Source organism: Anolis carolinensis, chromosome 1, assembly GCF_035594765.1.
Source record: "Anolis carolinensis isolate JA03-04 chromosome 1, rAnoCar3.1.pri, whole genome shotgun sequence".
In the NCBI taxonomy this organism is placed as follows: Eukaryota; Metazoa; Chordata; class Lepidosauria; order Squamata; family Dactyloidae; genus Anolis; species Anolis carolinensis.
Window position 1 is genome coordinate 360987660 of NC_085841.1, and position 27213 is coordinate 361014872.

General features: G+C 42.5%; 1 protein-coding gene across 3 annotated transcripts in view; it reads right to left on the minus strand.

Moving 5' to 3' along the window:
• armh4 (armadillo like helical domain containing 4) overlaps window positions 1-27213 on the minus strand; it is an 86692-nt gene that overhangs the window by 50848 nt on the left and 8631 nt on the right. For 2 of the 3 annotated variants that reach the window (XM_062968653.1, XM_008118349.3), the window contains exons 2-4: window positions 13979-15296; window positions 7408-7611; window positions 1973-2182 (exon numbers count right to left, since the gene is read on the minus strand). In XM_062968653.1, coding sequence (XP_062824723.1) covers window positions 1973-2182; window positions 7408-7611; window positions 13979-15296 — 1732 coding nt within the window. The remainder of the gene's footprint in view (window positions 1-1972; window positions 2183-7407; window positions 7612-13978; window positions 15297-27213) is intronic. The other variant, XM_062968654.1, reaches the window with a different exon arrangement.

The window sequence follows — 27213 nt, forward strand, 5'->3', positions numbered from 1 at the left end:
ATAATAATAATAATAATAATAATAATAATAATAATAAGAACAGCAGTTATTCTGGCACCCTAAGCTGAGTCTGGGAGAGCAGTGCCAATTACATCCAATGTGTATCAATGGGTCTTGATAATAATAATAATATTAATATTAAGAACAGCAGATATTCTGGTACCCTAAGCTGAGTCTGGGGGAGCAGTGCCTCCCAATTACATCCAATATGTATTGATGGGTCTTGATAATAGTAATAATATTAATATTAAGAACAGCAGTTATTCTGGCACCCTAAGCTGAGTCTGGGAGAGCAGTGCCTCCCAATTACATCCAATTTGTATTGATGGGTCTTGATAATAATAATATTAAGGACAGCAGTTATTCTGGCACCCTAAGCTGAGTCTGGGAGAGCAGTGCCTCCCGATTATATCCGATATGTATTGATGGGTCTTGATGATAATAATAATTTATTTATTATTTATTTATTTACAGCATTTATATTCCGCCCTTCTCACCCCGAAGGGGACTCAGGGCGGATCACATTACACATATAGGCAAACATTCAATGCCTTTTAACATAGAACAAAGACAAGACAAACATGGCTCCGAGCGGGCCTCGAACTCATGACCTCCTGGTCAGAGTGATTCATTGCAATGATTCATTGCAGCTGCTCTCCAGCCTGCGCCACAGCCCGAAGAAGAAGAAGAAGAAGAAGAAGAAGAAGAAGAAGAAGAAGAAGAAGAAGAAGAAGAGCAGTTGTTCTGGCACCCTAAGCTGAGTCTGGGAGAGCAGTGCCTCCCAATTACATCCAATATGTATTGATGGGTCTTGATAATAATAATAATAATAATAATAATAATAATAATAATAATAATAATAAAACAGCAGTTATTCTGGTACCCTAAGCTGAGTCTGGGAGAGCAGTGCCTCCCAATTACATCCAATATGTATTGATGGGTCTTGATGATAATAATAATAATAATAATAATAATAAAACAGCAGTTATTCTGGTACCCTAAGCTGAGTCTGGGAGAGCAGTGCCTCCCAATTACATCCAATATGTATTGATGAGTCTTGATAATAATAATAATAATAATAATAATAATAATATTAAGAACAGCAATTATTCTGGTACCCTAAGCTGAGTCTGGGAGAGGAGTGCCTCCCAATTACATCCAATATGTATTGATGGGTCTTGATGATAATAATATTAATATTAAGAACAGCAGTTATTCTGGCACCCTAAGCTGAGTCTGGGAGAGCAGTGCCTCCCAATTACATCCGATGTGTATCAATGGGTCTTGATAATAATATTTATATTAATATTAAGAACAGCAGTTATTCTGGCACCCTAAGCTGAGTCTGGGAGAGCAGTGCCTCCCAATTACATCCAATATGTATTGATGGGTCTTGAGGAGGAGAAGAAGAAGAAGAAGAAGAAGAAGAAGAAGAAGAAGAAGAAGAGGAGGAGGAGGAGGAGGAGGAGGAGGAGGAGGAGGAGGAGGAGGAGGAGCAGGAGCAGGAGCAGGAGCAGGAGCAGGAGGAGGAGGTGGAGGTGGAGGTGGAGGAGGAGGAGGAGGAGGAGGAGGAGGAGGAGGAGGAGGAGGAGTTATTCTGGCACCCTAAGCTGAGTTTGGGAGAGCAGTGCCTCCCAATTACATCTGATGTGTATTGATGGGTCTTGATAATAATAATAATATTAATAACAATAGTACTCTGGGGGAGACCCAAATGTTTTAAAAGTTGGTGGGCTAAAAGGGGTCGAAATGCCCTCCATGTGTGGCAATTTTCACAGTCCGAAAATTTTTGGGTTTTTTCGTAAGCAAGACGAAAATTTGTGTCGTATAGGTGGCCAGGATAATAATTCTTCCAAGAGTGAATTTCCTTTCCTAGAGGTAGATTTTTCTCACTTCCTGTTGTCTTACCCCCATTCATAACTAGGAGTCATTTGTAAGCCGGCTGTACCTAGAAACCACTTAATACAGTTACCTTCCGATTCCAGTCTGTCCAGCTCATAGGTGGCAGCTGTGGTTATCTGGTGCGTGGCAGGGACAGTGGTCTTCCTTGTGGCAGATGCCGAGGAAGGAGGAGCGGCCATGGCTTCGGTCACGCCAAAGATCTCTTCCGTCCGCACTCTTGGTTCAGTCGGAGCTTCAGCAATGGAAGCAACCCCGGCCTTTTCTTGAGATGTGGCAGGAACTGCAGGGTGAAGACAGAACAAGAAAATGGTTTAGGTAACACGATGTGACACAATTTTTGTTCCTGGGTTATAAATGCCATTTCCTAATTGGTTCTATCAAAAAAACATGGGGAAAGTTTATTAAACTGCCAAAACTTTGTTTCTGCAGGAGGAACATCCTGCAGCACATTTTGGTCTAGTTTTTCAATGACTATTTCATCAAGTCTCAACCCATTCAACGTAGTTTGTGGCAGCCACAAAAACGAAGTTTCTGGAGTAGAACGACTACTTTCAAGGTAAGTTCCACACAATTAAACAGGAAATAACACTTTCAAGCCAGGAACAGAAAATGTTTCAAATTTTGTTACATAGTGTAATGATCCCAAACAAGTTTGATGAACAAGTCCAGTTTGATTCCGAGTCCAACTGACAGTAAAAGTCACCCTTCCATGTTTGCAGTTTTGACTTTTACAGTTTTGACTATTCATGGATTTGACTTAAAATGTTCTATTTTGGAATCTCTCAATCTTTGGATCTTTTGAAAAAAGTATTCATAGAATTTAATCTGGAATTTAATTTAATAGAATTTAATTTAACCAGGCATTTGAGCATGAGTAGCAGCAAAAATGAGATATGAATATATGACCTACTGACAGACCCCACCTGGACATGAAAAGCGCCTTAAATGTATATTTAATGTATAATTATGTATGTTTTTTAATGTATACTCTTAATTTACCGCCAATTTCTGAGCCTGAATATATTGCACAAGATTTCCCTAGCCTAAAATGATACATTTTAATATATTGGGTTTATGGTTCCTGTCCCCTTGATCTGGTCATGTAAGTGTGATTTATTGTTATAATTGTATTATTTTACTTTGTTTAATAATGTGTATTATGTTGTTATGTAATGTTTGTGTTGCCTTTATGACTGTAAACCGCCCTGAGTCCCATCCGGAAGATAGGGCGGTATATAAATAAAGTTTTATTATTATTATTATTATTATTATTAATAATAATTTTATTGTAATTTTTAGTCTCGATAGATTTTTAAATCTGATGTAAACTGTTTTTTGATGTATATGTTTATATTGTAAGCCGCCCTGGGTCCCCTGATGGGTGAGAAGGGTGGGGTAGAAGTGATGTAATAAATAAATTATCTATATATATAAAAGAGTGATGGCATCAGGGCAGTGGACAAAACAACAAAACTACAGGCCCCCCAACCTCGAAATTTGACAACACAACCCATCATCCACGCCTCTAGGTTGATACAACAAAAAGAAAAGAAAAATAAAGTCCTAATTAGAGGGAGAGCAATAATTGTTTTTATCCAATTGCTGCCAGTTTAGAGGGCTAATCTCTGCCCACTTGGTTGCCTAGCAACCAAGGGACAGCCAGGTTTCAGTTAGGGGACAGGCACAGTTAGGCCTCACTTAGGCTTCTTCCACAGATTATCTAATTTGCACTGGATTATATGGCAGTGTAGACTCAAGGCCCTTCCACACAGCTATATAACCCATTTATAATCTTATATTATCTGCTTTGCACTGGATTATCTTGACTCCACACTGCCATATAATCCACTTCAGTGTGCATTTTATACAACTGTGAAGAAGGGGCCTCATATAATCCAGTTCTGAGCAGATAATTTAAGATTAGAAATATACAGTAGAGTCTCACTTATCCAACGTAAACAGGCCGGCAGGATAAGTGAATATGTTGGATAATAAGAAGGGATTCAGGAAAAGCCAATTAAACATCAAATTAGGTAATCGTTATACAAATTAAGCACCAAAACATCATATTATACAACAAATTTGACACAAAAGGTAGTTCCATGCGCAGTAATGCTATGTAGTATTTACAGTAGAGTCTCACTTATCCAACACTCGCTTATCCAACGTTCTGGATTATCCAACGCATTTTTGTAGTCAATGTTTTCAATATATCATGATATATTGCTAAATTCATAAATACAGTAATTACTACATAGCATTACTGCGTATTGAACTACTTTTTCTGCCAAATTTGTTGTCTAACATGATGTTTTCGTGTTTCATTTGTAAAATCATAACCTAATTTGATATTTAATAGGCTTTTCCTTAATGCCTCCTTATTATCCAACATATTCGGTTATCCAACATTTTGCCAGCCCACTTATGTTGGATAAGTGAGACTCTACTGTACTGTATTTACAAATTTACCAGTAAAATATCACAATGAATTCGAAACAAAAACATTGATTATGAAAAGGCAGACTGTGTTGGATAATCCAGAACATTGTATAATAGAATGTTGAATAAGTGAGATTCTACTTTGATATGAAATAATTTCTAGGATAGAATAATGCAGAACAATATAATCTCTAAAACCAGGACAGTAATAAAGAAATAAAGAAAGTAAATAAAGCAAGGAAATTGGAAATTCCACAAAGGAAACAATCAGGGCCAGCTAACACCTCCCAAGAAAGGATTCTTCCAGAAAGGAAGCTGAGAAGGCAGTGAAGCACTATGTATTACCAAAGTCATTATTATTACTATCATTACTATCCTTACTATTATTATTATTATTATTATTATTATTATTATTATTATTATTATTGTGTTGCGGTCAACCGTGAAAATGAATACAATCTGGCTCCAAGTATTCAAAAACACTAAAATCAGAATATATAAAAATTAATGTGGTATAATAAAACAGAACAATACAATCTCTAAAATCAGAACACTAAATAAAGAACAACACTCTGAAAATAGGGGAATTCCACACAGAAAACAATCAGGGCCAGCTAACACCTCCCAACAAAGGATTCCCATCATCAAAGTCTGGCCAATCCTCTGTTTTCTCAGGGCCACAGACAGTAGAAGCATATAAAATATCGCAAACAACACCACTCTGAAAACAAGGTAATTCCAGACAGGAAACAATCAGGGCCAGCTAACACCTCCCAACAAAAAAATCACTCAGGGAGGAAACAGCTAGGCTTTAAATCTGTAAGGCCATTACATCCTAATCATTTTTCCTAATTGCAGCATTCATACTTGCCTCCAACAGACAAAAAAAAAACAATCAGAAATATTGTATATTCACAACCTTTAGGAAATAATGTCCCCTGATGGCACAGCATGTTAAAGCGCTGAGCTGCTGAACTTCTGGACCGAAAGGCCGCAGGTTTGAATTGGGGGAACTGACAGAGCCCCCACTGTTAGCCCCAGCTTCTGCCAACCCAGAAGTTCAAAAACATGTAAATGTGAGTGCATCAATAGGTACTGCTCCGGTGGGAAGGTAACGCTGCTCCATGCAGTCATCCCACATGACCTTGGAGGAGTCTACAGACAACGACGGCTCTTCGGCTTAGAAATGGAGATGAGCACCAACCCCCAGAGTCAGACATGACTGGACTTAACGTCAGGGGAAAACCTTTACCCTTTACCTTAACAACCACCAATTCCTCAATACTTTATTTCCCATACCACCATTCTTTGCCACAGCAACGCATGGCCGGGCACAGCTAGTTATTATATAAATTATTTCACCTTAAGCAACTTCTGCTGCCATGAGATCTCATTATTCAAAAGGGCAGGTGAAAAACATTTCAGGTAAAGGTAACGGTTTTCCCCTGACGTTAAGTCTAGTCGTGTCCAACTCTGGGGGTTGGTGCTCATCTCCATTTCTATGCCGAAGAGCCGGCATTGTCCATAGACACCTCCAGGGTCATGTGGCTGGCAAAACTGCATGGAGCGCTTTTACATTCCCGTCAGAGCGGTACCTATTGACCTACTCACATTTGCATGTTTTTGTACTGCTTGGTTGGCAGAAGCTGGGGCTAACAGCAGGAGCTCACCCCACTCCCCGGATTCAAACCGCCAACCTTTCAGTTAGCAAGTTCAGTGGTTTGACCCACTGCACCACCGGGGGGCTCCAAAATATTTCAATGAACAACTAAAATAATGAAACAAGTCGAACATCTTTGTTTATCACATTGCTCAAACAGAAGGGGAAAAATAGCATTTGCAAATGTACACGATGGAAGCAAACAAATTGGATTGCTAATTGTCAGTGGTGCAGAATAAATTTCCTCCCTAAGAATGAGAATTTCAAAGCAGCCATGAATTTCCCAACATGCTAATTGGGGTTAATCCAAACATTGCCAACAAGGTGACCATTTTTACAAGGACACAAAGGAAAATACATTTGGAGGATAACTACAGAGTAACACCAGCAAGTACCTGGTGATTTAGCCACATTTTAGGGAAGGTGCCTGAAATCCATAACAGACTAAAGGTTGGGGTTGTTGTATGTCTTTCGGGCTGTGTGGCCATGTTCCAGAAGTATTCTCTCCTGACGTTTCACCCACATCTATGGCAGGCATCCTCAGAGGTTGTGAGGTATGGACTAAAGGTTGTGTTGTCGAAGGCTTTCATGGCTGGGATCACAGGGTTGTTGTATGTTTTCCGGGCTGTATGGCCATGTTACAGAAGTATTCTCTCCTGACGTTTCGCCCTCTGAGGATGCCTGCCATAGATGTGGGCAAAACGTCAGGAGAGAATACTTCTGAAACATGGCCATACAGCCTGGAAAACATACAACAACCCAGTCTAAAGGTGCATCTACACTACAGAATTAATGCAGTCTGACACCCCTGTGGCTTCCATGGCTCAATGCTATGAAATCATGGGAATTATAGATTTACAAGGTCTTTTCAGCCAGTTATTATTCTTGTTCTTCTTATTATTATTATTTATACTCTGCTTTATATCTTGCAAAGGACACTCAAAGCGGCTTAACACAAAAGTATTAGCATACAATTTAAAATATACAAATATGCAAACATTAAAACAGAATTAAACATAAACAGTATTTTTAAAAAAAAATCACAGTTAAAATGCATATTCAAAGTTAAAACTACTCATTGCCAATAAGTGCCGGGAGCTCACCAAACTACAACTTGCATGAATCCCTAGCATTGAGTCATGGCATCTAAAGTGAAATCAAACTGCATGCACTCTACAGTATAGATACACTCTCTGTTTTCGCACTTTCTTTTCTAAGTAAGTTAGTGGATTTTCCAAAAGAGATTGGCATTTTTAGACATATCAGGAGATGATGTGACTCACTTGCGAATGTGATAACACCATGCAAAGTGAAAAGCAAAATCTAATGCATGTTGCACACAGAAAAGGTGGTTCTGCAAATAGATTAAGGACATGAGCACATACAGTCAAAACATATCAACTAACCTCCAACATCCAATGTTTCAACAACAGTAACGTAGGTAGGGGATGCAGTATTTGCAGAGATTTCAGACTGCTTCAGCAATGGGGAAGCACCAGGAAGAGTGACTGACGCTCTTTCTTCGGTCGCCTGATGTTCTTGAGTAGTGAAGTCTCCAGGTGTCACAGCTGGGAAGAGATCATCAAAGTCGTGGGATGCCGTTGCTGCCCCTTGAGTGACAGCAGGGAGAGGAAAGGAAGCACAGAACAAGACCATTCTGTCTGCTATTCATAGACTCAATGAACTGGAAGAAAACCCAAAAACAATCCAGTCCAACCCCATATTGTCAAGGTAATGGAGCAGCCACAGCTGCTTCTATGTAAATACTGTAAATAAAGATTGATTACTGCCGAGATCGCAGACAGCGATGCAGTCTAATTTGTTCGTGCTAACAAGCAGATGCTGAGTTTGCCAAACAGAGGGGAATATTGAGACTGAATGGAGGGGAATATTGAGACCGAACCGAGGGGAATATTGAGACCGAATGGAGGGGAATATTGAGACCGAACCGAGGGGAATATTGAGACCGAATGGAGGGGAATATTGAGACCGAACCGAGGGAAATATTGAGACTGAATGGAGGGGAATATTGAGACCGAACCGAGGGGAATATTGAGACCGAATGGAGGGGAATATTGAGACCGAACCGAGGGAAATATTGAGACTGAATGGAGGGGAATATTGAGACCGAACCGAGGGAAATATTGAGACTGAATGGAGGGGAATATTGAGACCGAACCGAGGGGAATATTGAGACCGAATGGAGGGGAATATTGAGACCGAACCGAGGGAAATATTGAGACTGAATGGAGGGGAATATTGAGACCGAACTGAGGGGAATATTGAGACCGAATGGAGGGGAATATTGAGACCGAACCGAGGGAAATATTGAGACTGAATGGAGGGGAATATTGAGACCGAACCGAGGGGAATATTGAGACCAAATGGAGGGGAATATTGAGACCGAACCGAGGGAAATATTGAGACTGAATGGAGGGGAATATTGAGACCGAACCGAGGGGAATATTGAGACCGAATGGAGGGGAATATTGAGACTGAACCGAGGGAAATATTGAGACTGATTGGAGGGGAATATTGAGATCAAACCGAGGGGAATATTGAGACCGAATGGAGGGGAATATTGAGACAGAAGGCTGTGAGTCTCAATTCATCCACCTCACATCCATCATCCACATTTTTGAAACATACCACTCAGGAACACATAATCAAAGCCCTCCTGACAGATGGCCATCTAGCCTATGCTTAAAATCTTCCAGAGAAGGAGACTCAAACAGACTCCCAGGCAGTATATTCTACTGCTGAACACTCTTACCATCAGGAAGTTCTTCCTAATGTTTAGGTTGACTCTCTTTTCCTACAATCTGAACCCATCCTTCTTGAATTGTGTCACTCAGAACTGGACACTGTATTCTCGGTGAGGCCAGGCCAAAGCAGAATAGAAGGGTAACATTGCTTTCTTCCATCTTGTCACTAGATTCCTATTGATGCAGCCCAAAATCGCATTGGCTTTTTTAGCTGCTGCATTACATTGCTGACTCGCGATCAGCTTGCAGTCTATTCAGGACCTTTGCAGACAGAGCCTATATCCCAGGATCTGATCCCAGATTATCTGTTTATCCCAGGTTACCTGGATTTGTAGATTCCAGTTTAAAGCAGATAATCTGGGATTAGATCCTGGGATAAAGACCAGTGTGAAAGGGCCCTAAGCCCCCTAAATCTCTTTTAGTAAAGTAAAATTTTTTCCCTAACATTAAGTTTAGTCGTGTCCGACTCTGCGGGTTGGTGCTCATCTCCATTTCTAAGCCAAAGAGCAGGCGTTGTCCGTAGACACCTCCAAGGTTGTGTGACCAGCATGACTGCATGGAGCGCCGTTACCTTCCCACTGGAGTGGTACCTATTGATCTATTCACATTTGCATGTTTTCAACCTGCTAGGTTGGCAGAAGCTGGGGCTAACAGTGGGAGCTCACCCCGCTCCCTGGATTCGAACCGCCGACCTTTCCCAAACAGAGAGAAATAAAAGAGAGTTGGATCTCCACTCAGGTGTGCTTTTGCTTTCCATAGTGCTAAATGCACTGAACAAAAGGGCCACAGGTGATCCTTGACATCTAGAGCTGCTGAAAAAGTGGAACAATAGACAATTAAACTGTTAAACTGAGATGGTTGGAGGGTAAAATACCTAGTAAACTTAGGTTGCCTTTACACTGTAGAATAAATGCAGTTTAGCACCATTTTAACTGCCATGGTTCAAGGCTATGGCACCAAAGCATTTATAGTTTTACAAGGTCTTTGGTTTTGTCTACCAAATAAAGCTAGTACCTCACCAAACTACAATACCCATGATTTCATAGCATTGAGCGGTGGCAGTGAAAGTGATGTCAAACTGCATTAATATCCTGCTGATCGAAAGGTTGAGCCCGGGATTGAGGTGAGCACCAGCTCCCTGCCCACCTAACAGATTGAAAGCAGAAATGTAAGTAGATAAATAGGTACTGCTTTTAGAAAGGAGGTAATAAAGGCACCCTGAAGGACATTGATTGGGAGGATGACAAAGCTCCTTGGCATGGAAGATGGAGTAACAGCACCACCCGGAAATATATTGATGCCGTAAATAAGATGGGAAATGCCGGGCTGTGGCACAGCTGGCTAGTAACCAGCTGCAATAAATCACTACTGACCGAGAGGTCATGAGTTCGAAACCTGGATCGGGTTAAGTCCCTGACCATTAAATAGCCCGGCTTGCTGTTGACCTATGCAGCCCCGAAAGACAGTTGCATCTGTTAAGTAGGGAAATTTAGGTACGTTTTATGCGGGAGGCTAATTTAACTAATTTACAACACCATAAAATTGCCAGCAAAACACCAGGAAAGGAATGAGGAAGTACAGCCAGTAGTGGACAGTGAAGCAACAGCTCCCCCTGTGGTCGGAATCGTGAAGCTGGAAAAAATGTTAAATGCCTCTATGTCTGTCTCTACTGTATGTTGTTTGTCTGTTGGCATTGAATGTTTGCCATATATGCGTTCATTGTAATCCGCCCTGAGTCCCCTTCGGGGTGAGAAGGGCGGAATATAAATACTGTAAATAAATAAATAAATAAATAAATACCTCTGTCTGTGTATTGTCTGCCATTGTTAATGGTATAACAGCATTGAATGCTTGCTGTATATGTGATCTATAATCTACCCTGAGTCCCCTCGGGGAGATAAAGGGGAATATAAATAAAGTATATTAAATTATTATTTCTACAGTGTAGATGCATCCTTAGTTGCCAACCTTGCCTTTCAGCACAAAGAGCACTTAGCACAACCAATGCATAACTCCATGGGAACAGCTCCCAAAATAGGATTTTGGCCTTTTGAGATTTCCATCAGAGTCTCTGAGCCCTTCCCTTTTGTCTTCCTAGCTCTTCTTGCATTCAACATTGACAGGAGATTCTTATCACTGCAGCCACAACACCGCAGAGGAACTGTCACATTGCACCAATCTGCTTCCCATTTACAGGTCCGTGGATCTTTTGCTCCAATTGCCACAACCCCTGTGTAGCCTCGATTGATCTTTCCATTGCAGAAAGCAAAATGAGAAGGAAATGGAAAGGAGCAATTCAATCTTGGAGGTCCTTGGGTGGCTACCAAGGGACAGAGAGAGAGCAGCACAATTCAGGCTACTTTCCTGCTGGTATACTTGTAACGACACATTCATTTATTACTGTGAGCTAATTTTATCAGAGCAGATGTTGCCCAACCACCATGCGCTGCAGAGGCACAGAAACAGCCATAAATAAATAAACCAACAAGGATTTCACAGCAGTCGTTGCTCCGGACTGCAGAACTTGAAGGTCAAATATTTTCTTTTCTTCCACAGTATCACTGGCATCTATATAGGAATGTCCAAGAATCCAGAAAGCTACAGCAAAACACATACACTCTAGTCTGTAAGATATAATTCCAAATTAATCCTCTGCCATCCCATTTTATCAGTTGTTTCTAAAGTGTCCCAGTTTCTATCTGCTCTTCTCATTTCCCCCTTTGTCCTCAGATTATTTCAACTGCTGCAAACTGAACCTAAAACCCTCCAACTGTACCAGTCTGCAAGAGATAATTCCAAATTAATCCTCTGCCATCCCAATATATCAGTTGTTTCTAAGGTGTCCCAGTTTCTATCTGCTCTTCTCATTGCCCCCCTTTGTCCTCAGCTTATTTCAACTGCTGCAAGCTGAACCTAAAACCCTTCAACTGTACCAGTCTGCAAGAGATAATTCCAAATTAATCCTCTGCCATCCCATTTTATCAGTTGTTTCTAAAGTGTCGCAGTTTCTATCTGTTCTTCTCATTTCCCCCCTTTGTCCTCAGCTTATTTCAGCTGCTGCAAACTGAACCTAAAACCCTTCAACTGTACCAGTCTGCAAGAGATAATTCCAAATTAATCCTCTGCCATCCCAATATATCAGTTGTTTCTAAGGTGTCCCAGTTTCTATCTGCTCTTCTCATTGCCCCCCTTTGTCCTCAGCTTATTTCAACTGCTGCAAGCTGAACCTAAAACCCTTCAACTGTACCAGTCTGCAAGAGATAATTCCAAATTAATCCTCTGCCATCCCATTTTATCAGTTGTTTCTAAAGTGTCGCAGTTTCTATCTGTTCTTCTCATTTCCCCCCTTTGTCCTCAGCTTATTTCAGCTGCTGCAAACTGAACCTAAAACCCTTCAACTGTACCAGTCTGCAAGAGATAATTCCAAATTAATCCTCTGCCATCCCAATATATCAGTTGTTTCTAAGGTGTCCCAGTTTCTATCTGCTCTTCTCATTGCCCCCCTTTGTCCTCAGCTTATTTCAACTGCTGCAAGCTGAACCTAAAACCCTTCAACTGTACCAGTCTGCAAGAGATAATTCCAAATTAATCCTCTGCCATCCCATTTTATCAGTTGTTTCTAAGGTGTCCCGGTTTCTATCTGCTCTTCTCATTTTCCCCCTTTGTCCTCAGCTTATTTCAGCTGCTGCAAACTGAACCTAAAACCCTCCAACTGTACCCGTCTCCAAGAGATAATTCCAAATTAATCCTCTGCCATCCCAATATATCGGTTGTTTCTAAGGTATCCCAGTTTCTATCTGTTCTTCTCATTTCCCCCTTTGTTCTCAGCTTATTTCAACTGCTGCAAACTGAACCTAAAACCCTCCAACTGTACCAGTCTGCAAGAGACAATTCCAAATTAATCCTCTGCTATCCCAATATATCGGTTGTTTCTAAGGTGTCCCAGTTTTTATCTGTTCTTCTCATTTCCCCCCATTGTCCTCAGCTTATTTCAACTGCTGCAAACTGAACCTAAAATCCTCCAACTGTACCAGTCTGCAAGAGATAATTCCAAATTAATCCTCTGCCATCCCAATATATCGGTTGTTTCTAAGGTGTCCCAGTTTCTATCTGTTCTTCTCATTTCCCCCTTTTGTCCTCAGCTTATTTCAACTGCTGCAAACTGAACCTAAAACCCTCCAACTGTACCAGTCTGCAAGAGATAATTCCAAATTAATCCTCTGCCATCCCAATATATCAGTTGTTTTTAAGTTGTCCCAGTTTCTATCTGCTCTTCTCATTTTCCCCCTTTGTCCTCAGCTTATTTCAACTGCTGCAAACTGAACCTAAAACCCTCCAACTGTACCAGTCTGCAAGAGATAATTCCAAATTAACCCTCTGCTATCCCAATATATCGGTTGTTTCTAAGGTGTCCCAGTTTTTATCTGTTCTTCTCATTTCCCCCCTTTGTCCTCAGCTACTTTCAACTGCTGCAAACTGAACCTAAAGCACATACAAAAGTCCTCTACTCTCCATTAACTCAGCAAGGAGAGGAAACATATAATCTTGCCTTTCCCAGTAGGCTCAGGCAAAAGCAACTACTGCATTCTCTCCAAATCTGTGTATGAGAACATATGCTATTTTATCGACACTCTTTTGCTCGATCACTTATGTCCCAGTTTTCTTCTGTGAAATGTTCAAGAGGATGGGAAGAGCTCCAAAACACTCCTACACCAAAGACTGGAATGGAAATTCAATCTGAAATAGGTACATGACCATCTGCTCCAATAAGCTCTGCTTATCATTTACCTGTCTTCTTCTTTTTGCTTTATAAAGTTGCTTGTTATGGTTTTTTAAAGTATAATTTCCCCTCCCCGGCTCACTGTTTCACTTGAAAAGAAAACCAATTGTAAAAACTTGTCACTTCCAGTTACTTATTATTGCTGAGCACATCAGGGATCAAAAAATGATCCCCATACCTAGAGCAGTTTCCTATCCCTAGGTCAGTGGTTCTCAACCTGTGGGTCCCCAGGTGTTTTGACCTACAACTCCAAGAAATCCCAGCCAGGTTAACAGCTGTTAGGATTTCTGGGATTTGAAGGCTAAAACATCTGGAGACCCACAGGTTGAGAATCATTGGCCAAAGCAGCTGAGGTTTCTGGGAGTTGAAGTCCAAAACACCTGAAGAACTAGAGTTTGGGGATCACTGGTGTAGATGAAGGAAGATATGTACCTCTTATGGGAACTCCTTGGCTTTGGAAGATGCTGGATTTGGTGACGTCGGTTGTGGTGGCGGTCTCTGGATGTTGCGTCTCAGCTGTCCCTGGCTTTTCCTCTCTGCCTTCAGCAGGATCTTCAGACTTCATTGATGGATGAGTGGTTTGGACATGATCCAAGCCGGTTGAGGACATAGTGGATGGTCCACCCTGAGTGGAGACCAAGCTTGCGGCAGTCAGAATACCTTCGCTTTCTTTCGCTGCCAAAATCCGTGGCGGGACCCTTTTGACATCATCTTCTTCCTCCTCTCCTTCTGCTGAAGGGTAAAGTTCGGTGACTATGTGGAGCTGGCTCACCATTTCCAGCTGTGTTGCCCTTGCATGAGTGCTCGGTGCAAGTTTTGTATCATCCCAGTCGTCGCTCATTGGCACGGCACCAGGAGCACCGGTGGGGTTGCCTTTGGGTTGCCCTGGATTGGTGGAGGCACCCACTTCCAAGCCAATATCCCCATTGGTGGGAAGTAAAGTGGGCTTTACAGTAGACTCTGTGCCTTCTGAAACCAATGGCCTACCTCCGTTTGGGGTTTGCTCAGAATCGACTGCACGGCCAAGGGGAGGGGATGGATTTGTGGTTTGGTCACCAGACATTGTAAAAGGAAGACTTGCCATCTGTCCTCGTGTGATTGGCTGGACTGTGGCTGAGTAGCTGATGCTTTCTGGGATAATGGGTGTAAAAACTTCCCCATATAAATCCCCTGGAGAGATAGGTCCCACTCCCCCACCACTGTCTCTATCTGGGACATCATCCTGAACATTAGAAACTAGAGGAGTCAAAACTGTCGCCTTCTGATCCAGCTCTTTTTTGGGTTCACTGGTAAGGAACTGCCTTTCGTTTGCCTCAACTCCTGCCTCTGCAATGCTAGAAATATCCGAATTCTGGCCTCCCAAGAAACCGGGAACGCCCAAAATGCTCTGCAGTGTTGCTTTAATGGTGGTGGCTGTGTAGACCGAACTCCCAGATGGCTCTGATGGGGTTCTGTACAAGCTTTCGGAGGCAAGGGTGCTGGTTGTTTGCAAAGGTAAACTGAAGTTACTTTCTGGGCTTGAGAGGCTCGCGTTGGCCACATCTTCCGAGCCGATCCCTGCTGCTAAGGCCCTCTGTAGTCTCCTGATGTGCCTTCCCTCCGGACTGCGGAAAGCGAGGCATGGCAAGCTGCAGAAGCTCAGCAGAACGAAGCAGATGGCAAGGAACGCAGGCAGCCCCATCCGACGTCTCACGGTGGAGGAGAAGTTTGCATAGAAACAAGCAAATCCCATGGCACCGGCGGATGAGCCCTAGAAACAAGAGGCAAAAGAGATCCGTTGGTGTCTGCTGCCTTGCAAAATTAGCATTTCGTAATGGCAGGAGCAGCCCTGCCAGCTGCAGCTATATCGCTGTCATATGGGGAAGCTCTCTACAACTTCAGACTGCGTGGAGAAGTATTGTGCTAGGAGAAAAGAGAGAAGAAGCAAAGAGGTTACAACTGAAGACAGTGATGCCCAGAACGTAATTTGGAAAAATTACATATTTGGATTGCACTTTCCAGAATGGCACAATCTACATGGGATTCTGAGTGGTGTGGTCCAAACAAAACTACTTCCCTAAGTTCTCACCCAAATCTTTAAAGTTATGGGAACATCAACAGCTAGCATGATGTGATTTGGTGTTGGATTAGGACACCAGGGGACCGGGGTTCAAACTCCCACTTTGCCATGGAAACTCACTAGGATACCTTGGGTAAAATATACTCACTCAGAGGAAGGCAATCTCCTCTGAACAAATCTTGCTCCCCAAAAACCTACCATAGGTTTACTACCATGCTGCCATAGGTTAGAAATGACATGAAGGATCACAACAACAGAAAGCTTTCTAGAAGATAAGAGAAATAAAGGATATGGACGAACTGACTTTTTTGTTGAAGAAAAATACAGGCAAGATAATGAAAAGAACGAATCGGGACGATCTTCAGGACTATCTGGATAATTTGAGAAAATGAAGATTACGAGAGACAATTTTACTATTTTTTTTCTTTAGTAAGGAAAAATATTATTTAATAATAAGAAAATATTATCCAAGAAGATGGAATGGAAGTCACATTTTTTTTTTGGTTTTTTTGTGTGGGTACACTTTTGTAGATTGTAGACTTGTATGTTTCTCTCTTTTTCCTACTTTTCTATACCTTGATTGTTCTCACTCTTTGGATGTAGTATAAAAATTTAATAAAATTCTTTTTAAAAAAACCAGAAAGCTTTCTAGGATAATATGGAAATTGAATAAAGGTAAGGCCCATGTATCCACAAGGGATATGTTCCCAACCTGATTGTGATTACCTGAAACCATGAATAAGACTCAGTACAATTGAATTATCTCGCTTCCATGCCAGCATATTATAGAGAAGTGTCCTTTCATGTGATTTCCTATGGAAAGTTTACTATAGCAGATATAGCAAATACCAAGGAAGATCATTTTAGCCCGGGCCCAGGTAAGTAAAACTGCTTTATGGGCTCCATGATTATAGGTGTCTTACTGTACAGCTTTTCATTGACTTCCTAACATCAAAAATTGCCCAATTAGACTCCACCACCATGTTTCAATGCACCAGGAGTGAGACCACATCACTTCCAATTACCCATTGGGCTTATTTATTTGTGTTCCAGGCAGGTTGGGAGCCTCCAGGAGGGAAGATAAAGTAAACCACTGGCCTTGCATATCTGTAGTTTTGATTTTTACAGATTTGTTTTAAAATGGTATCTCTAGTGATCTCTAAATTCCTCCATTGTGCCACTTCTTCAAGTCATGCTTGAGGACCTAGAGCAATGGTTCTCAGCTTGGGGTCCCCAGATGTTTTTAGCCTACAACTCCCAGAAATCCCAGCCAGTTTCCCAGCTGTTAGGATTTTCTGGGAGTTGAGAGCCAAAAGCATCTGGGGACCCCAGTTTGAGAACTACTGGCCTAGAGGTTTCTAAAGAGAACTCTGTTGAGGTTTGTAAAGACACCATTATGGATGGGTTAACTGGAAAAGTACGTGTAAGAAGCTGATTGGCTGAGCCTGCGAACAGCTAGGTATCTGATTGGTCAGTTTCTTTGCCATGCCACTGGGAAACCGTTTTGAGCAGGTTCTTTTCCCTCAGAGTAAGTGTGTGTATGCTGACTGAAAACAGCCAGGATCTCAGTGGGCCTGTTATTTCTAAGACACTGAGGCAATTTTATGGACTTTAAAAAGGACTGTTTATTCCTACTGTTCTCTGTAAACAATCAGAGAGACTATGGTAAATACTATTGCTCTGTTTGACCATTTTGAAGTCAGTAAACTTCCTGTTAATTGTTCTACAAAGCTGAGTGGCACATCATTACCCTGCAGGGTGACTTTGGTTCACAGGTGGATGTAAGAGCTTCTATTTAACATCATCTAAAATCCTTAACAAACTCTTGGAACATTTCAAGTGTAGTTGTATAATCAGCTTCTAGTGGAAGATAACCTTAGAGCCAGCATGGGCAAACTTGGGCCTTCCAGATGTTTTGGACTTCAACTCCCACCTAACTGCCTAAAGGGCCAAAGTTTGCCCATGCCTGCCTTAAAGTCATGCTGAAAGACCTAAAAATTCTTTGAAAAGTATTTAAAAAATAGCAATTTCATTATTTTCAGTTGTTAACTTTCATGGAAGTTCTATGTTTCTAACCCCAGCAAATGTGAAGAGAGGGCTGTGGTTCAAGCTCATCTTTTTAAAGGGCTTCAGGAGAATCTAGGGCAGGGGTCCCCAAACTAAGGCCCATGGGCCAGATGTGGCCCTCCAAGGTAATTTACCTGGCCCTGTCCTAAACTTTAGACTTAGTGTTGACCTAAGTCTACCTGGTCTTTGCAGGTTTCTTTGCTTACTTATAGCCTTATGAGATTGTCTAGAAGGTCTTTGAATGTATTTTGGCTTAGCTACGGCCTTATGAGACCATCTAGATGGCTTTTGGAGGTCATTTTCTTTCCCTTTGTTCCTACGAGACTGTCTAGATGGCCTCTGAGGGTCCCTTTCCTTACCTATGGTTTTATGGGATTGTCTAGATGGCCTTTGGTGGCCCCGTTCCTTACCTATGGTCTCATGAAACCATCTAGATGGTCTTTGAGGGTCCCTTTCCTTACCTATGGTCTTATGAGACCATCTAGATGGTCTTTGGAGGTCTCTTTGCTTACCTATGGTCTTATGACATCGTCTAGATCAGGCGTCACCAAATTAAGGGCTATGGGCCAGATGCGGCCCTCCAAGGTCATTTACCTGGCCCCTGTCCTAAACTTTAGACTTAGGATTGACCTAAGTCTACCTGGTCTTTGGCTTACTTATAGCCTTATGAGATCATCTAGATGGTCTTTGAAGGTGTCTTTGCTTAGCTACGGCCTTATGAGACCATCTAGATGGCTTTTGGAAGTCTTTTTCCTTACCTATGGTCCTATGAGACCGCCTAGATGGCCTTTCAGGGTCCCTTTCCTTACCTATGGTTTTATGGGATTGTCCAGATGGCCTTTGGTGGCCCCTTTCCTTACCTATGGGCTCATGAAACCACCTAGATGGTCTTTGAGGTCCCTTTCCTTATCTATGGTCTTCTGATGGCCTTATGAGATCATCTAGATGGCCTTTGGTGGCCCCTTTCCATACCTATGGTCTCATGAAACCATCTAGATGGTTTTTGATGTCCCTTTCCTTATCTATGGTCTTCTGATGGCCTTATGAGATCATCTAGATGGCCTTTGAGGGTCCCTTTCCTTACCTAGATGGCCTTTGGTGGCCCCTTTCCTTACCTATGGTCTCATGAAAGCATCTAGATGGTCTTTGAGGTCCCTTTCCTTATTTATGGTCTTCTGATGGCCTTATCAGATCATCTAGATGGTCTTTGAAGGTCAATTTCCTTACCAATGGTCTTATGAGACCATCTAGATGGTCTTTGGAGGTCTCTTTGCTTACCTATGGTCTTATGACATTGTCTAGGATTCTAGGGTGTGCATGTTTGCACCCAACTAGACTACCATTCCCACTTTTTCCTGCCTTGCTTTAAATTAGCTTCAAAACAGTTGTAACAGAGCGGAGGATAACAGCAGAGATGAGGACTGGGAGGAGGAGGACTTGGCTGACGCAACCTGGACCATTGCAGTAGCCAAGTGTTCCTTTGGGGATGGAGATGCCTGGTGTGTTTAGCGTCAGCACTTTCGCTCCTGCAGCTTAAAGAACATGTCATCTGGGTTTGTGGCTCTCTTGAGAAGAACGGCAGGCCACTGTCAGCTGCCATCTCCCAACACGCTGCCCGGTTCCGTCAGAAACACCATTTAGTGCAGCAATTAAAACGTCTAGCTGAGAGCTTCACCAGAGTGCTCTCCCTTTCCATCCAGGAGCAACTCAAACGTGGCAAGACATTTCAAGCAGCTTTTAAAAGACACATTAGAGTCATAGAACTGTAGAATTGGAAAGGACCACAAGGGGCATCCAGATCAACCCTGTAGGAAGGCACAATCCAATCCCTCCCGACAGATAGCCATCCGGCCTCTGCTTAAAAACCTCCAGAGAAGGAGACTCCACTGGATTCCCACAGTCAAACCATCAAAGGTGGAAGGCCAAGTGTACATCTCCCAAAGGCATGAGAGAGACAGCTAGATTTGGGAGTTCTCCCTCCTAAAGGATCACTGTCAGTATTTCCCTTCCTCTTTATTTATTTTATTTCCACAGAGCTGACCATTGCACTGGATAGACCACATTAGCTCTAGATTAATAAATATGGTTTTCTGTGGGTGAGCAGATGGCAACTACTGGATGGCATATGTTCTGTATTGGAAACTAGAGCTGATGTGATCTATCCAATGCAGTTTGCTGAATCAGCACCCCAAATAACCAAACTGATCTAAAGTTGACCAAAAACTGATTCATAGCCCTTTTGCTACTAATGTTGGAGAATGGTGCCTGGTCAAGTAGTCCCTGGTCAAAGTGGTCACTGGTCAAAGTGAGCCCTGGTCCAAGTTGGCCATGGTCAAAGTGGTCCCAAAGTGGTCCCTGGTCAAAGTGGTCCCTGGTCAAATTGGCTCTGGTCAAAGTTGGCTCTGGTCAAGGTGGGCCCTGGTCAAAGTGGTGGTCCCTGGTCAAAGTGGTGGTCCCTGGTCAAGGTGGGCCCTAGTCAATGTGGTCCCTGGTCAATGTGGTCCCTGGTCAATGTGGTCCCTGGTCAAAGTTGGCTCTGGTCAAAGTTGGCTCTGGTCAAAGTGGTGGTCCCTGGTCAAAGTGGTGGTCCCTGGTCAAGGTGGTCCCTGGTCAAAGTGGTCCCTCGTCAAATTGGCTCTGGTCAAAGTTGGCTCTGGTCAAAGTTGGCTCTGGTCAAGGTGGGCCCTGGTCAAATTGGTGGGCCCTGGTCAAAGTGGTGGGCCCTGGTCAAGGTGGGCCCTAGTCAAGGTGGTGGTCCCTGGTCAAGGTGGTGGTCCCTGGTCAAAGCGGTCCCTGGTCAAAGTGGTGGTCCCTGGTCAAAGCGGTGGTCCCTGGTCAAAGTAGTGGTCCCTGGTCAAAACGGTGGTCCCTGGTCAAGGTAGGCCCTGGTCAAAGTGGTGGTCCCTGGTCAAAGTTGGACCTGGTCAAGGTGGGCCCTGGTCAAAATAAAAGGTTGGGACCACTGATTTAAACCATCAGAAAGCAAAGGTATCCCCTGTCAACCTTCTCTTCTCCAAGCTAAACACACACAGCTCCCTAAGCTGCTCCTCAGTTCAATTTATGAAAGTGAAAAGTCTTGTCAAGTTTCTATGGGGAGAACCTCATACTAAGTGCCGCAGCAGAAGTGTTTGGTTCCAGGACACACACGCCAGGATGCCAAAATTGTTGAAAAGAGATAACAAGGAGAGCAGAGAAAGAAAAGGGACACATTTTGCAATATTGATTTTAAATCGTCAAAAAAATCTCTAAGGTCTCTACTAAGTAGAGATTTAGAAATGTCAACTCAAATGGCAATCTTCCTCCTTAGCGATTTCTCATTAGAAAAAAAAGATGGACACAAGTATATTATATAAATGAGCAGATCAATAGTGGCTCGTGGCATGTGTCCACCATTTCCAGATGAAGAATTTTATGACATCTCATCTGTCCTAGGTAGCACTGCTCATTTCTCAATTAAGGATATTTGGAAAGAGACTGTAAAGGTGGTTGGAAGGGAGGAGGAGATTGTGTGTTGTGTGAGCCAGCACACTCAAGGCAGAAAATCCCACAATATCTGCCTTGAACTGGGTTATCTGAGTCCACACTGCCATATAATCCAGTTCAAAGCAGATAATGTGGGATTTTATTCAGCTGTGTGGAAGGCGCCTAAGCCAGTAGTTTGAAGTCTTTGCATATATTTTGGACTCTGTCTTCCATTATCTCTGATCTCTGGCCAAGATTCTGGGAATTAAAATTCAAAATACAATGCTATTCCCATATCTATGAAACTGATAGATAGTTTTACTTACTGTCTAATTTGCATTTGTCACTCCACACTTTTGCACTTTTGGATTTTGTGGATTTGATTACATTATGTAACAAGATTTTTGTTCCTTGGTTATAAATGTCATTTCCTAATTGGTTCTGTTATTAAAAATGGGAAAAGATTATTAAACTTCAAAAACTGCTTTTGCAGGTCATCCTGCAGCACATTTTGGTATAGTTTTTAATGAGTATCTCCTAGAGTCAGGCTGAAACCTTATTATTCAGACAGGCTTTTTAAATATGAAGGTTCTTAAGATCAAGTCAAGAGGTGCTGTGGTTTTAACTTGGATATGCATTGAATATGTTTGAATGGTTTTTAACTGTGAATTTTTAATACTGTTTATATTTAATTATATTTTAATGTTTGTATATTTGTATATTTTAAATTGTATACTAATACTTTTATGTTAAGCTGCTTTGAGTCCCCTTCAGGAGAGAGAAAGCGGGGGATAATAATAATAATAACAACAACAACAATAATAATAAGGCCTGATCCTTGCAGCCCAGGAGCAAGCCATCAGAACAAAGGCAATTAAGGCCAAGATCGAAAAATCAGCTGATGACCCAAAATGCAGACTGTGCAAGGAAACCGATGAAACCATTGATCATATCCTCAGCTGCTGTAAGAAAATCGCACAGACAGACTGCAAACAGAGGCACAAATATGTGGCCCAAATGATCCATTGGAACTTATGCCTCAAGTACCACCTCCCAGCAGCATACTGTTGATGCTGTATTATTGCTCATTTGTTCTGATTTTATGTGTTTTATTGTATTTTCATAATGTTTAAATTGTTTATTTTATTTGATTTATGTTATTGCTGTTTTGTTTTGATATTCATTGTAATTGCTTTATTCTGTTTTGTTTTGGGTATCGCCCTATGTTAGCCGCCCCGAGTCCCTTCGGGGAGATGGTGGCGGAATAGAAAAATAAAGTATTATTATTATTATTATTTTCTCAGGCTTCTCCTATTCACGCATTGGCCTTTTCAGCTGCAGCATCACACTGTTGGCTCGTGTTCAACTAAGATTCCTTTAATAAAATCCTAGAGTTGGAAGGGACTTCTAAAGGCCATCTAGTCCAACCCCCTTCATTCTGTCTTCATGCAGAGAAAGCACAATCAAAACGCCCCCAACAGATGGCCATCCAGTCCTAATAATATTAATAATAATAATAATAATAATAATAATAATAATAATAATAATAATAATAGAGATGGAAAAAACTGCATGGGCCGTCTAGTCCAATCCCCTTCTGTCTTCATGCAGAAAAAAGCACAATCAAAGCATCCTCAACAGATGGCCATCCAGCTTTAATAATAATAATAATAATAACAACAACAACAACTCTGGCTCTGGCTCACGAATGGGACCCTGAAGAAGGAGACAGAAGGCCTGATTCTTGCAGCCCAGGAGCAAGCCATCAGGACAAAGGCAATTAAGCCCAAGATCGAAAAATCAGCTGATGACCCAAAATGCAGACTGTGCAAGGAAGCTGAGGAAACCATTGATCATATCCTCAGCTGCTGTAAGAAAATCGCACAGACTATAAACAGAGGCACAACTATGTGGCCCAAATGATCAATTGGAACTTATGCCTCAAGTACCATCTGCCAGCAGCAAAGAACTGGTGGGATCACAAACCTGCAAAAGTCTTGGAGAATGAGCACGCAAAAATACTGTGGGCCTTCCGAATCCAGACTGACAAAGTTCTGGAACACAACACACCAGACATCACAGTTGTGGAAAAGAAAAAGGTTTGGATCATTGATGTTGCCATCCCAGGTGACAGTCGCATTGACGAAAAACAACAGGAAAAACTCAGCCGCTATCAGGACCTCAAGATTGAACTTCAAAGACTCTGGCAGAAACCAGTGCAGGTGGTCCCGGTGGTGATCGGCACACTGGTTGCCGTGCCAAATGATCTCAGCCGGCATTTGGAAACAATAGACATTGACAAAATTACAATCTGGCAACTGCAAAAGGCCACCCTACTGGGATCTGCATGCATCATCCGAAAATACATCACACAGTTCTAGATACTTGGGAAGTGTTCGACTTGTGATTTTGTGATACAAAATCCAGCATATCTATCTTGTTTGCTGTGTCATAATAAAATAATAATAATAATAATAATGTCTCAATCAATTCAGCCTAGTTTGTGGAAGCCACAAAAACAAAGTTTCTGGAGTAGAACAACTACTTTCAAATTAAGTACTGCATAATTAAACAGGAACAACACTTACGAACCAGGAACACGATTTTTTTCAAATTTTGTTACATGGTGTAATTTGTGAATTTCATTTAAAATGTTATTTCCTAGACTCTCTAGGTTTTGCAGTGTGACTTTGTGCCACATGCTTCAACCTTGTTTACAAGTGGGGAGTTATAATAATATATATAATAATAATAATTTTATTCTTGTACCCCGCCCCATCTCCCCGAAGGGACTCGGGGCGGCTCACATGGGGCCTTGCCCAACATCACAATACAAAATCAAAACAAAAACACAAATTTACAACAACAAATCAACAATATCGGTAAAACAATCGAAAAGGACAATCTTACAAAATAAAATGTTAAAACAGGTATATCAAACACAAGTCTGGTCCAAAAGGTGAATGTGTCAAGTCGGGGGGAGATAGTTACATAATTGACATAGTCAATGAAGTACTATAAATGACAATAGTGACAATAAGAGGGCAGATCAGTGGGTCTATTATTACGTAGGCAGGCATCTTAAACCAACAAAAGTCACTCATCAAAGGCTTTCCGGAAAAGCCAGGTTTTCAGATTCTTCCGGAAGGAGAGGAGGGTGGGGGCCAGCCTAATCTCCCTAGGGACCAGGTTCCAAAGCTGGGGGGCCACGACAGAGAAGGCCCTCTCTCTCGTCCCCACCAACCGCGCCTGCGAGGGTGGTGGAAGCGAGAGAAGGGCCTCCCCCGACGAGCGAAGAGATCGTGCGGGTTCATAGGGGGAAATGCGGTCTCTAAGGTAGGCGGGTCCCAAACCATTTAGGGCTTTGTAGGTAAGAACCTGCACCTTGAATTGGGCTCGGAAAGTAAGCGGCAGCCAGTGGAGCTCCTTAAACAGAGGCGTTGAACGTGCCCTGTAATTTACTCCAGTTAGAAACCTGGCTGCCGTGCGTTGAACTAATTGCAGTTTCCGGACCGTCTTCAAAGGCAGCCCCACGTAGAGCGCATTGCAATAATCCAGTCTAGAGGTAACTAAGGTGTGGACCACCATGGTCAGATCAGACTTCTCGAGGTATGGTTGCAGCTGGCGCACAAGTTTTAATTGTGCAAAGGCCCTCCCGGCCACGGCCGACACCTGAGCCTCAAGCGTCAGCCCCGAATCCAGGAGGACCCCCAAGCTACGGACCTGCGCCTTCAGGGGGAGTGCGACCCCGTCAAGCACAGGTTGCCACCCAATACCCCGATCGGACTTTCGACTGACCTGGAGGACCTCTGTCTTATTAGGATTAAGTCTCAGCTTGTTCGCCCTCATCCAGGCCAACACAGCGGCCAGACACTGATCCAGTATCCAAGGGGCTTCCTTGGATTTTGGTGGAAAAGAGTAGTAGAGTTGGGTGTCATCCGCGTAGAGATGGCACCGAACTCCAAAACCCCGGATGACCTCGAACAGCGGTTTCATGTAGATATTGAAAAGCATGGGGGACAGAATAAAACCTTGCGGGACCCCACAGGACAAAGGCCAGGGGTCCGAGCAGATGTCCCCCAGCTTCACCATCTGGGAACGCCCCTCCAGGAAGGACTGAAGCCACTGCAGAACAGTACCCCCAAGGCCCATCCCGGAGAGACGTCCCAGAAGGATACCATGGTCGATGGTATCGAAAGCCGCTGAGATATCCAAGAGAACCAGCAGGGTCACACTCCCCCTGTCCAGCTCCCTGCGGAGGTCATCCACCAAGGCGACCAAAGCCGTCTCGGTACTGAAACCAGGCCTGAAGCCAGACTGCGATTGGTCCAGAGAATCCGTATCATCCAAGAATCCCTGGAGCTGAGAGGCAACCACCCGCTCCAAGACCTTGCCCAAAAATGGAAGGTTGGAGATTGGTCTGTAGTTATGCAAGTTGGTCGACTCTAGGGAGGGCTTCTTTAAGATAGGTCTCACCACCGCCGAGTTAATAAACTGTCCAAGCTCAAGCCAAAGAATGCAGCTTAGGGCCCTTACATCCTGATATATCAGAATATCAAGGCAAAAAACCCACAATATCTGCTTTGAATTGTTATTTGAGAGTCCTTCCACACAGCTATATAACACAGAGTATCAAGGCAAAAATCCATAATATCTGCTTTGAACTGGGGGCCCTTCCACACAGCCCTATAACCCAGAATATCAAGGCAGAAAATCCCATAATATCTGCTTTAAACTGGGTTATCTGAGTCCACACTCAGATAATGTGGGATTTTCTGCCTTGATATTCTGGGTTACTGGGCTGTGTGGAAGGGTCCTGGGTTATCTCAGTCCACAGTGCCATATATTTCAGTTCAAAGCAAATAATGTGGGATTTTATTCAGCTGTGTGGAAGGAACCTAAGAGGCAACAACAGCAGCAAAACACACCAGAGAAGCTGATAGTCCATTCCAAGACCCAAAACCGAATTCAACAGAGTCTAGAATCCAAGGTCAGTCCAAAGTCCAAAAGCTAGAGTCCAAGAGTAAGCCCAAAGATCATGAATCCAAGACAACTAAAAGTCCGAGGTCGCAGCTCCAGACACTGATGTTGCTGCCAGCATTAAGGTGCCACACTTGAGCCTTTATAGGTTAAGTCAGACATGCACAAACTTGGGCCCTCCCTCCAGGTATTTTGGACATCAACTTCCTTAGGAATTGTGGGAGTTGAAGTCCAAAACTCCTGGATGGCCCAAGTTTGCCCTTGTCTGGACTAAGTTCTTAGGTGTTCCCTATTGCTAGCTCGTTTCTCTACTAATCTAGACCTATGGAATTGTGCTTTTTCTCTTCACAGGTCCACAAAAGCTGGGGCATTTAATCTTTCCTACGCCTGCTCAGAGGAGCTTGCTTGTACTGATGAAGGTGTATTGGGAAAATATAATACAGTAGAGTCTCACTTATCCAACATAAACAGGCCAGCAGAACGTTGGATAAGCGAATATGTTGGATAATATGGAGAGATTAAGAAAAAGCCTATTAAACATCAAAATAGGTTATGATTTTACAAATTAAGCACCAAAACATCATGTTATACAACAAATTTGACAGAAAAAGTAGTTCATTACACATTAATGCTATGTAGTAATTACTGTATTTACAAATTTAGCACCAAAATATCACGATATATTGAAAACATTGACTACAAAAATGTGTTGGATAATCCAGAACGTTGTATAAGTGATTGTTGGATAAGTGAGTCTCTACTGTACTTGTATTGGAAACCATATATTGAATGTAATCATATTAGAAATAGGAATAAGTAAAATATATAACCACAGCAGAATGTGAGCATATATCTCCCCAAAATACATTCTGCCCTAGCAGTCTCCTCATAGCAGAGACCAAAGTTCAAACCTAAGTGGCAGAGACATATGTTAAAGCGTCAACAAGTCAGATAAGCTTCCATACCAGTGGACAAAAGACAAATTAAGGCTTTGGGTTGTCAAAATAAGCTTAAGGTAACCTAGCACCTGGGGCCGGGCTGTGGTGCATGCTAGAGAGCAGGCTGTTGCAATAAATCACTCTGACCATGAGGTCATGAC